The following is a 12,500-nucleotide window of genomic DNA, read 5'->3' on the forward strand; positions in this document are numbered from 1 at the left end:
ATATATATATATATATATATATATATATATATATATATATATATATATATATATACATACAGTCCTCGGTTGCGGCACAATCACGTTCCAGCAGGTTGCTCGTTAACGAAAATGTTCAATGGGTTTTTGGGTAATTGGTTCCAGCTCACCGAAAATTGCCTAAATTCAACAAAAAAGATAGAAAAGTACACTTACTTTGAGGTGTATATGTAGAAGGCTCCTGGATGATGATGATGATGGGAATTAGAATGGGGGTGGAGGAGAAGGGAGAAGAGAAGGCATTGGGGTGGAAGAGAAGTCACCCCATGGTGCTATTTCACCCATAAAATTTTAGTTCTCTTGGTTTAATTCAAGATTATTTTCTTTAAGTTAACACTGTACTGCATTATATATTGTCAAGACGTAAAATAAATTTCAAAATGACCAATAATTTGGTTGGAAACACAGAAAAAAGCGTTTAGTTGAAGAGAGTCAAGCAATATGTTACCTCCACTGAAAAGAGAGAGAGACTAACGCCTTTTTGTGTGTTAACAGGCTGGATGGCACGCCAGAAACCAGTTTCTTTACCTTCAATTATGTTCAATAATTGTTAAAATGACTAAAAAATTTTAATATTAAACTTTTAAAATTATTGAATAGTATAAACTTCTTGATATTTACTAAAATAGTAAGGAATTTAAGCCCTAAAACAAATTACTGTATTGGCGGACTAATACTACAGCTGGTGGACCGCCAAATGCAAGCAAAAACATGTTGAGGTCGGCTTGTAAAAAACTCGTTAATCGAGGGATTGCTCTTTAACTGAAGTTAAGAATCTTATGGAAGGTAAATCGTTAACCGAAATCTCGTTAACCGAGGGATCACTGCGTGTGTGTGTATATATACTGTATATATATAAACACAGTTTTGTTGCAATTATCCTTAAAAATTATACAGTACTGTACAGGGGGGTATTTTTTCACATTTAGAGTACCGGTATGGTTCTGTATCACCTTATTTACTGTGAACCATGTTTATACTGTACTGTAATTGTTCATTTTATTTTCTAAATCTGACATGAGTACTGTACTGTCCACAAAGTATGTTATGTATTTCTTAGGAATTTTACTTTAAATTATAGTACAGACAAAATTTCTCAATAAAGATAAAACATTCTACAGTACAGTATGTTAAGCTTACAGTATACTGGTAATTCAATGGATAACACAGAGCAAAAAAAATGGAATCATCATTGTTACTGCCACAGTAGAATTAACTAGAAAAAAGAGAGAGAGAGAGAGTTGACAACGAGCTTTGCTGAGGTGTTAAGTGTGAAACAGATGGCCCTCGCCTCCGGCTGACTAGCTCGACTAGTCTCTAGCCGTCCAGTGAGCCATCAAGTCAGGGAGTTAATAAGTCCTACATTAGACCCGAAACACGTAAGTTTTATATTGTTTAACACCCTACTCTACACAAATATATTACATGTAGTCGTTATTAGTGATGGAACATACGATTGAATTAATTATCTCATCGTAACATATGTAATTTGTACTCTGCAGATTATGACCGAATAAAGAACAAACGAGTCCTATGTGTACTGTAAGGGTCTCATTATCCCACAGTCGCTCAATGGGCGGTTACAATCATCATTGAAAACCCACAAACCAATAACTTTTGATTAAAATTTATTGACATTAAAGAACTAGAGTGATACACAGTACATGTCTAGAATGCTCCTATAATGCTGATACAGCACAGTACAGTGGGGTATGCTATAACGACTCTAATTGGTTCTAGAACCTTGTTCGTTATAGCATTCGTTCGTTATAGGATTAATCCGTTCCAGGCCCCCAAATACAACCACTTAACACTGAAAAATATAATATTAAATTGTAAAAAAGTGCATAAATATGCATCTAAACCCTTGAAATAAAGAATATCATTAATACTTGTAACACAGAAACAATAAATTAGTAAAAAAAAATAAAAAAATTATATAATGTTCGTTGTAGGAGTTTCGTTCGTTATAGCATTATCAATTTTATAGGTAAAGCCGTTCGTTCTAGGAATATTCGTAGTAGGATCCGTTAGTTATAGCATACCCCACTGTATATATGATTTTTAATGTCCAGAATGTACAGTACAGTGTATCCAGTGAGGTAGCAAGGAAAAAGTGGCAAGTAGACCACTGCTTCCATTTAACACTTGTTATAATAAGTTGGAGCTTCACTATACAGTACTGTACTGTACTTCAACATTACCCTTAACCTTAACCAGACACTGTCCATATCCTTGTCACAGGTATTCTGGACACTTTTAGTTTTTCAATAACTTCCTCACACATTGACAGTTTCCAGCTCTGCTACTATAATGCTGCGGTGAAAATGAACTAAGGCTAATTTTCCACAAACACTCAGCAAAGGAGTCTAAATTATTTACCGGTGTCAGATTGCATGCCTAAATCGTATGCCAGTGTTTGCAGAATAATTACCCAGTAAGCAAATACAGTACAATGACTAGATAAGGTAATGTTAGGCTCTTTTATTTTTGTTTTAAATTTCCCATTTTTCCTCTGATTTGGTGGGCTGGGTCATAACTCAATAATATGCACTCCCCACATTTTTATTATTACCACTGTATTAACCATGAAATACTGCCCGAGAAAAAGTAAGATTAAAAAATGGTGAAGGTGGAGCAGATGACTAACACCAGGAGTAGTAGTTCGATTTTGTTCATTTTCTCCACAGACGTTCTTTGGGTGATAGTAAGTAATAAAAATGATACGGATGAGGAAATTGCAGGGTAAAACATGGTGAAAGCTGATTATATAACACCTAAATTTTGTCTCTACGTGCTTTGTAAGAGAAGAAATTAATTATTTACCATAAATATTCCTTTGAAAAATATGCCGTTGTCTGCTCTGTTTGCTTTCAATGGTACCAGATATTAAAATAAGTACTTTCTGTTTAATATGGCATGGGGTCTAGGGTGCAGATCCTCAGTTAGGAAGTTAGGTAAAGTTAGGTACTGTAGGTTTCTTTTTTCTTTTTTTTGGGAAGGGATTTGCCCACCAAGGTACAGGTCAATGACTGACGTCAGGGCCTCGGGGCAAAAATATAATAATAATAATAATAATAATAATAATAATAATAATAATAATAATAATAATAAAATTATTAAAAACATAATAAAAAATAAATTAAAATATAATACAACAATAAAAATAATAATTAATAAAAATTAATAAAATTATAAAAAATACCGTAGATGGTTAGGAAGGTTCTATTACGTTCTGTCGTTTTATTATACTGTATACTGTACTAACATCCAAAAAACCTCTGTGGAAATTTTTTTTTAAATCAAACAACAGGTTCTGGTGTTACCCACCTGCTCCAGGATTACCTAATATTCCTCAGATCCCATATTGATCGAAAGTAAAAAATTTACCAACTATTGTAGTCGGAATTATCAATGAAACGTACTTGTCACATTTGTAGTTCAATAGTTCCATTCATCTATTACTTTTAGTTTTGGCAATGGATATTTTGCCGTGACCGGCTAAGTTCCTACTAATGCCATTTTACCATGAGTCCACTCCGATTGGCTAGAACGATATGTGACCGTGACTCTGGTGGCATTTAGCATTTATTTTGTCGTGAGTCTATCATTGTGTAGCTATAAACATACAGTACCTAACTAAGAGTTGTTCAATTTTGTTAATTTTTTCACAGATGTTCTTTTTATTACAGGTATAAAAAGAGACGACAAGAGATCCTAATAGAACCTTACCGAACTTCCTAGCTGGAGGGTGGACCCCCTGTCATATTAAACAGAAAGTACTTAACCAATCAGAGTGCATTTACGGTAAAATAGCGGGTACTGTTTCGTTCATCCAGCAAATTTTAGGATTTTAAGTTTAGGTTAGATTAAGTTAGGTTGAGTTGGGTTAGATTAAATTAGGTTAAGTTAGGTTGGGTTATGTTAGGTTAGGTTGAAATTATGTTTTTCCTGTGGTTTTTGATGCATTTTGAACACATTTCAAATAGGTGGATGACCTAAAAGAAAATTTTTTCCAAATAGCATTAACAGGAACTTAACCGGTTATGGCAAAATATCCACTACGTTCACTTTTTTTACTTTTATCCTCTTTGCCACTGATCGACTCGTTAGCTGCTTTGGTGGTCGGTCACATATCTGGGTAATATTTTACTTTAGAGCATAGCATGTCCAAAAGTTATAAACTACTGAAACACTTAGATCTCCCAATTCTGGGCATTTTGAACCCCCATTTATACCATTCGTAAATGGATAACAGCGACACAATTGAATCTAATTTATTTTATGTACTTTTTACTCTTCGTCTGTGTGATGTTATCGGCATGAAACCGAGTTAATTTGCATCACGCAAGCGCAATATTGATTGACGTCATCCAGTCATGACCAATGATGCATTGATATCATCCAGTGATTTTTTTTACCAATCACATTTGAATTTTTCAAAACAGCCTGGGTATGGATTTGAAATTGGTATTATTTTACTTTAGGACATAGCGCGCCCTAAAGTTTTAAACTATAGAAACATTTAGGTTAGGTTTCAGCTAGGTCTACCGGGGATCCAGGGGCAGAGCCCCCAGCTTGGGGTTACGTTAGGTTCGATGACTCGTTTTCTCCCCCACCCAAAAACCCAAATTTCCCAGGCTCTCCCCAATTTTTTTTTTTAGGAGGGGGCAAAAACGAGCAATTTCCGACAAAAATGAAGGGCAGATTCGTTTAAAATACACCAAAATACACTGGAAAAACATATTGGTCAACCCCTAGGGACTTATGTCCTAAAGTAAAAATTTACCTAACTCTGTTACACACTGTTGGCAAGCACTGAGTATGTACTGGCTCCTGGAAGTATCTACCTATACCTACGCCTGTGTTGGTCAAGTCCGGTCTTGAGAGCTCACACTCGGTGCCGTCACAACACACCGACCCAACTTGTTCTTACAAGACCTCAAAGTAAATGGCTTGTATCATACTACTTACCATTGATGAGTACAGTATGAAGAACCAATGTAAATTTGTGACCAATTTAAAATAAAAGTTCTATCCAAATATTGTAGCTACAGTTGACATTAAACGATATTCACATTGGACATCTCCTATTTCTCCGCTATAACTATACTGTACTGTACAGTGCTTACGTAACAAGATATTAAAATGCAATGGGAATGAAATAGTCTTTCTTACCTATTAAGAAATGTGGTGATCCATCGTGACAGCATTATTTAAACTGCTACCACCTGTTATGTCTTCACCTTAATTATGGAACAACCAGCCAATGAGGTTACAGATTAAGTTCACGTTATTTTGCGCCAATCACAAGCTTCGTTGCAGGCCGTCTGGGTCCTGCGTTTGTTTATATCTCTCGAAGTTGACAGGAATGGTGATGAAACTGATAATGATAGATACTGTACTTATTGATTATTATTTTGGTTATTTTGATATTAAGGAATTCATCACATGTACAATAAATTACATTGCAGTACCTAGTTCAGTAAACATGTCCTGCAAGTTCATTCGTTCAGCATGTCAATATTGTTAATATTATCCCTTTTACTTACTTTTATCCTCTTCACCACAGAACGGCTTAATAAAATTTCAGTATCAATACTAATATCGCATAACATTCATATAGTATAGTTTGTTTCTATATTTGATATACAGTTGTTAGATATTGTTATATATTTTATTTATGGAGTGCATACAAGTCTCGTTTCTATTAATAAATATACATATTTACCTACCTTATAACCTATAGTTTATAGTGGCCACCCAAACTAGAGTAGCCATGCCGAAGGAAGGCGGCTAGAAGCAAGGAATATCTATTAATTTTACTTTTATCCTCTTCGCGACTGTTCGGCTCGTTAGCCGGTCATGTTTGTTACACACTGTTGGCAAACTTCTGGGCAGGTACTGGCTCCTGAATGTATCTGAACACTGGTCATGTCACCCAGGTAACAGAACTCATCGACATTGAAAATATTTTTTTCTCTTGTCAAGGGCTAATAGCCCCTATTTTGAGTAGCTCCAGTGGCTAAGAAGATAAAGTAAACTAAGTATTTACTACAGTATTGATAAAGATGTATGTATTTAATATTACATAATGTATAATATAAATTACTACGATATTTATGGTATAAGTCTAATACTATGATATAAGAATCCTACTGTAGGAAAAGAGGTAAGATGAGTCAGAGTCAGTGAAGTCAGCTGGTGGAATAGTTTACACGGGCGCTGGGCTAATCACCAATGCGAAATTAGATTTGAATTTAACGTTTAAGGCTATTACTAGGTTTTAACAACTAAGGTCTTTAATTACTTAATAAGCTTAGTAATCACACTAGTCCATTAACAATAAAGGGTTATGAAAGATATAACTGAACCAACAAATAAAAAAAATAATTATACCTTAATATTCATGACTTATGGATGTCTAACTTATGCATGCAGTTTCAGATTTACAATCAATGTTTTATGCTTCCACTCTCGTGTATAAATATTATGCAATATTCAAGTGTGTAACGAGCCGATCAGTGTCGAAGAGGATAAAGATACAGTATATATGGACCATTCGATGTGTTGAATGCATTGTTAATCTTTATATGCATGAAAAAATATGACATTTTATATTAAAATTTAATGCATACATAAGTACGACATATATCCTAAAAATAGCTGAGCCTGTTCCTTATGTTTTTCCCGTGTGAGCAATTATAGCATAGCCCCGCGCCTGCCATTACGAGGACTAGCAGAAGCAGAATCCACCATCATCACAGTCGCCCAAAGAATACCTTACCTTGTCTAATTTATATTAGTAGTACGTCTTTCTTACCTCTGCCGTAACCGTAGAGCATGTGAGTATATTAACATTAACTACCAGCGAGCAACCCCATGAATTTAAATAGCATGAGATATCTTGGCTCACCATTAGTAAAGTATAATTAACAGACGTCAACAGTCTAGTGTAGTGGGCTGTCGTATTATGACTGATAGTAACGTAATGATGTAACATATGTGTTGAATGGAAGTATAACTAATTGTATCAGTGACTAAAGAGTGTTGCCAATAGGTCTCATGACCGCTAAGCTGTAACGTAATGACTTATTGATATAGTACTGCCTTTAATATCCGAGTAAGACTGCTACAACAAGAAGTGACTGTTAGTCTTATTGTGACAGTAATTTGTAAAAATTCGTTTGGTCATTTTTTTCTTATGCACCGATCTTTGTTTGGATATTTTTTCCTATGATATTTTATGAGTTTTGAACGAATTTGATACATTTCTGCTGGAAATCACTAGTTTTGAGATCCCCCCCCCAAAACAATAATGGGGGAAGAGCCTTGGAAATCGTGTTTTTTGGGTGGGGGAGAAAACGAAACGAATCATCTAACCTCACAAAACCTAACCTAACTTTTGGGGCGCCATGTACGAAAGTACAATACCATAGTTAGAAGTGGGATGACCAGGGATATGTAAGAATTGGATAGAATGATTGTCTTTCTTATAAAACTCGGCAATAAACAAAATAATCGTAGAAGCACAAATGACAACCAACCTCCACCACAGCCATTGTGAGACTGGTCAATGAAATTACCCAGGCTGCTTCCCTTGAAAAAATCAAATGTGATAAGTCGAAAGAATTTGTGTGATGACATTGATACATCATTGGTCACGACTGGATGACGTTAGTCAATATTGTGCATGCGTGCTGTGCAGATAACATCTCCTCACAGAGACGAAGACATGGCGAAGCTTGTGACTGAGCGAATTTAATAATACTGTATTGAAAAATTAATATCTCGGTTATCCTTAATTTCCGGCTGAAATATCATAGAAGAAAAGGTTTACAATTGTCAAAACATTACGAAATACATATTAATAACAACGAGAGAAACACCGGTGCATAAAGAAAAATTCACCATTCGTTTTTATCCCATATACCTAACCTAACACCCTAATCTCACCTAACTGTTGCCATATACCTATCCAGGAGGGCAAAGGTTGAAATACCTATTGGGATAAAAACAAATATTAACCTAGGATGGTTCTGAGATGTTAAAGAATTTTCATATAACAATTTTCTTTGTGTTGTATGTGTTTGAGTATATTGTATTAGTTACACAGAATTTTGTGTGGTTTAGATATGTTTAGAGAAACTTGCAGATAGGAAACAAAATAATAATAATGATTTTGAGAAGGTAGAAAAAATAAAACAGATTTGTACAGTCAGGACAGTATACTGTATATCAAGGCCATAATTACTTTAGATTGGTATGCAACAAATAATTTTTGTATTGTTGGATGATACACCTCTTGTACTGTATGTGTCCCACTAGCATGAAGGTCGAAGTATGGACGACCAGGAAGAACGTGTGCATGACCAAGAAGAGTGGCATGTTGAAGCTGTTGCTGTCATCCAGGATGTGAAGGACTGTGTCTCCCAGATTCATATATCATCCCTCCCATCCTCCAACACCACCATTTACTTCAATCTCACCACCAAAGAAGATAACACCTATTGTATCGAGCTCACCGCTTCAGGATTCAGGTGGTTTAAACAGCATTAATACTACTAAGTACAGTAGTTATATTATTTGGGGATCACTGTAATTGTACATAGTAGCTCTTTGTCCATTGAACCTTGGTTGACTTGGTTCAAACTACTATCCTGGTAGTTACTTTGAAAACCAGCTAGGTTTCATAATCACTAAAATACACTGCTATTAGTTCACTAGCATATTGAATCATAAGCAACCTATAGAGATTCTGTGCATCAACTGTTACATCATATGTGCCCATTCCAGCTGTACAGGCCTCCTCTAGGCATCTTTGTGCTAATCTTTCAGTGGATCAACTGGGAGGGTATGTTTTTTCACACTTTCTTATTAAATGTTGATGGAACTGGCAGTCCTTTTTATACAGCCTCATCAGATTTGTAAAGTAACTAAATAAATTTACTTGAGTACTGTATTCAAATAAAATTTTTGGGTATTTACTTTTTAAAAAGTACAGTACAGTACTCAATTTTTTTGTACTTTTACTTAGTATGGTCTTCTAACACTTTTACTCCAATACAATTAAAAAACTCATTACTCATTACATGCAAACTAATAATATTATTAATGATTAATTATTAGCCATAGTAAAAGAGTTGTGTGGGTGGAGCCATGAGGGGTACATTGTGGGTGTGGGAAAACACCATGCTGTCACATACCTAGAGGTCTCGTGAGGTGACGTCAGGTCAGGTGGCAGTGGCCATGACAGCAAACTTTCCCTTTGATCTTCTTGTGTCCATTAGCATCTTGACCTACCCTCTTATACCCTCTCCCCCATTGAATCCCCTCTCTTATCCCCCACCTTTCTTTCAGGGACTTGGTCTTTCTGTTAGACGTCAGTTGCTCTTTGTATATACCTGTACAAGCCTAGTCACAAGACCATATGGTTAGACACTAATACATTGGTACCCGTGTCTCACTGGACAAGTTATGTCTTGTGATATGGAGACAATATTGATATGATTTAAGGACAATGGGAGTTAGCACCCACCAAAGCTTGAATAGCATACAAGAATTAAATCTGAATTATTATGAATGAGTAGGTGGTGACATATAATGGTTAGTGACTCGTCCTATAGTACTGTAGTAGGTTCCTGACAGTGGGACAGTCAAGGGTGCTAGCGTTGGGACAGTTACAGAGCTTATGGGAAGAGAAGTGTGGGTCACCCCTGCCTCAGGTACTTGCCAGATAAGTTTGTTCCTGACCTAATGTGAGCAGAGACAACATGTGGATAAGGAAGAAAGTGATCATAGTGTTGAATGGATATATTTTCAGCCCGTTCACTATCCTTGCGATGGATTGTAGGTAGAAAAGCGGCTGAATGTATTGTCTTTCGGTAGGTCATGCTGGGCTTATATTTAGACCTAAAAGATCCTGATTGGACAGCCATAATTTTGAAAATCGTTTATTGATTAATCTCAATTGAAAGATTTGCAAATAAACATGTGTAATGCTTTGTCTTTTATTTTTATCTTAAGCTAACTATTTTTTTTTATAATTTACTATGGATTTATTTTAATATTTGAGACAATAATTTTGTTGTTACTTTTTACTTTCAGTACTTGAGTACTTTTTGAATGAGATAATTTGTTACTTTACTTGAGTACATTGAACTTTGGGTACTTTACTTGAGTAACATTTTGCTAATGTAACAAAAATTTCACTTAAGTAACAAAGTCCAGTACTTTTTTCAACTTGATGGAGCTATCCCCCACTATACTGTATTTTAATTCTATAACTTAAAGTTTTTAGTAAGTAAAAACAGATTAGATTAAAGACATAGAAATCAGACATACAGGTATTTAACCGATGATAAGAATTACATTTCATACTACCGAGATAAACTTTGGAAGAACCAGCCGACAGTGAACTGTACTGTAAGGCCAGTAATGCCATACAAATATACCAGCCTGGGAGTGGAGATCTGGGCATAGAGGCACTTCATGCCAGAGTCCAGTAACATATCTAAGAACAGAAATCCTAAGAAAATAAAATGAAATTGTTTTGTAACATGATTCTCAAACTGAGGAAATACTAAAAGCAATTCACACACACACACACATATTATACACTTATATGCTATACACAGAACCTAAATGCACACAATTAAACAATATTTTTTTCAAAAAGACACAAACACTTGAAGCATCTCTCACACTGCAAGCAGGGCTGGATTCAGGAGTGGGCAGCTGCCCAGGGGCCTCCGCAATCTGGGGGCCTCCACATATTTCAATATTTTATTTATTTGATAATTCATTTGGATTATTTTTATTTTCATTCTTTAAAATTCATGTTTATCTATTCCATCACGTAAAACTACGTTCAGCAAGAAGCGTGATAGAAATTAGGCTAGCTACTCCTTGAAATTCATGAATACCTGGTTTTCCTATGAACCGTATATTTTTAATGAATGCTATTGTTTGTGTTGCTAATAATATATTTAGAATTCCACAAACATATATTGATTAAAAATAAACTACATGGAATAACGAAATTGAGATTAAAAAAAATATATATTTTTTTTTCATTATCACTTCCATTACGAATGCCATCAGGGCGCTGTGTTCTAATTTCCTCAATATAACTGCATATGACTTCAAAATTCTCCATAGAAGTGTTCAAATTTCAAAATTTTCCCGGGGGGCTTACAGCGCCCCCCGGAACTCCCAGATGTTTAGGCTCGCTTCACTCGCCACCCCACCCTCTTGGGTAATTATAATGAGGGGGGGCCTCCACAAAGAGGCTACCCATGGGCCTCCACAGGTCTAAATCCGACAATGACTGCAAGCTTGTACAGTACGTATTGTATTACATCACCATAAGCTTGTAATGTACAGTATTACGTAACATAAACTACCTGATTGACTTGTAACAGTATGTTCTCGTGTTGGCACTGGTCACTAACCTGTCAAGTCAGGTCAAATTGCGCCACCTTTGATCTGCCACTAATTTGATATACCCGGTACTGTATTTATTTAATGCAATCTAAATACAATTACTGTATATAATATAGTCAGTGTGTCTGTACAAAGATGAAAATCCGAATCCAGTGCTATGCCTCTGCTTCGAAACTGAAACCTTTAGAAGGTTTCAAATCCAAAACCATGCCCAAAAAGCATAGCTTCTAGAAGCCAAAGCCAGCTTCAGCCCCATGCCTGCAGGCCTGTACATGGGTTAATGGGGGCTTGCCGATAAACATGATGGTACACAAGCACTCCTCCTTTCTTTATATAAAGAGTTTTCCTCACAATTCTTACAAGCTTTTTTTTTTTTTGTGTTTTACTTTATATAAATTATATTGGAAAAACATGACACTTCATTTTGCATAACACTGAATAATGCTACTCAATGTTATCAAGGATTTTATTTACGATCGGGAAGCATAATTCTGTGTATCTCTTCCCCTAGAATCGTGGGCAGCAAGTACGACGACAACTCCCAGTCATCAGAGGAATACTTTGAGACTCCATATGCACTGCTCGACAATATTAGTCCCTTGTACCGTGAGAGTTTCAGTTCTGCTTTAGCTGCAAAGTTGATGCTGCTCACTGAGGAAGTTGACAAAGAAGAAATGGAAATAGTGGATTGATGGCTGATATTGAGTTTATGTCTAGTAATAATGTGTGTAGTGTTTAAAACAGAATTTCCTCATAGTTGTATATGGTAGAGGATTCTTTCCAGTCATAAATGTTATAGTAGTGCATTACATTATCTCCTCTACAAAAGGCTTGTTGTAGCTATTAAATATAATCACAAATAATGAAAACTGGTGAACCTTTGTGACACTAAGACTATAACATTAACAGGACTGAAAGTGTATTACAGTATTTGTCCAGAAAGTAGATCATGTGTCAATACCTGGTTTGATACATCCTAGTCACAAACTGAACTAAGAGAATAAATGTCATCCAAA

General features: G+C 35.6%; 3 protein-coding genes across 6 annotated transcripts in view; 2 read left to right on the forward strand and 1 right to left on the reverse strand.

Moving 5' to 3' along the window:
* Positions 1-5,893, reverse strand: part of LOC121863782 (centrosomal protein of 135 kDa-like) — an 84,237-nt gene extending 78,344 nt beyond the window's left edge. For both annotated transcript variants that reach the window (XM_042362582.1, XM_042362581.1), the window contains exon 1: positions 5,218-5,893. The gene's annotated coding sequence lies outside the window, so the exon portion shown is untranslated. The remainder of the gene's footprint in view (positions 1-5,217) is intronic.
* Positions 5,894-6,739: 846 nt separating this feature from the next.
* LOC121863786 (GSK3-beta interaction protein-like) lies at positions 6,740-12,465 on the forward strand. Of its 2 annotated transcripts, none has more exons than XM_042362587.1 (3): positions 6,740-6,884; positions 8,368-8,579; positions 11,996-12,465. In XM_042362587.1, the coding sequence occupies exons 2-3, from the start codon at positions 8,383-8,385 to the stop codon at positions 12,174-12,176; spliced, it is 378 nt and encodes a 125-aa protein (XP_042218521.1). In that variant the 5' UTR covers positions 6,740-6,884; positions 8,368-8,382; the 3' UTR covers positions 12,177-12,465. The 2 variants fall into 2 exon arrangements, with proteins under 2 accessions (XP_042218521.1, XP_042218522.1); XM_042362588.1 differs by having other exon boundaries at positions 6,746-6,847.
* LOC121863784 (RING finger protein 141-like) overlaps positions 12,426-12,500 on the forward strand; it is a 15,048-nt gene continuing 14,973 nt past the window's right edge. For both annotated transcript variants that reach the window (XM_042362584.1, XM_042362585.1), the window contains exon 1: positions 12,426-12,500. This exon is cut by the window's right edge and continues 67 nt beyond it. The gene's annotated coding sequence lies outside the window, so the exon portion shown is untranslated.

This window comes from Homarus americanus, unplaced genomic scaffold (genome assembly GCF_018991925.1).
Source record: "Homarus americanus isolate GMGI-L3 unplaced genomic scaffold, GMGI_Hamer_2.0 scaffold48354, whole genome shotgun sequence".
NCBI classification, from domain to species: domain Eukaryota; kingdom Metazoa; phylum Arthropoda; class Malacostraca; order Decapoda; family Nephropidae; genus Homarus; species Homarus americanus.

Excerpts from the sequence above, each read along its gene's own strand:
- LOC121863786 (XM_042362587.1), top strand. The coding sequence starts at position 8,383 with ATGGACGACCAGGAAGAACGTGTGCATGACCAAGAAGAGTGGCATGTT. Across the intron at positions 8,580-11,995 it reads CTCACCGCTTCAGGATTCAG|AATCGTGGGCAGCAAGTACG; the intron begins GTGGTTTAAACA and ends CTCTTCCCCTAG.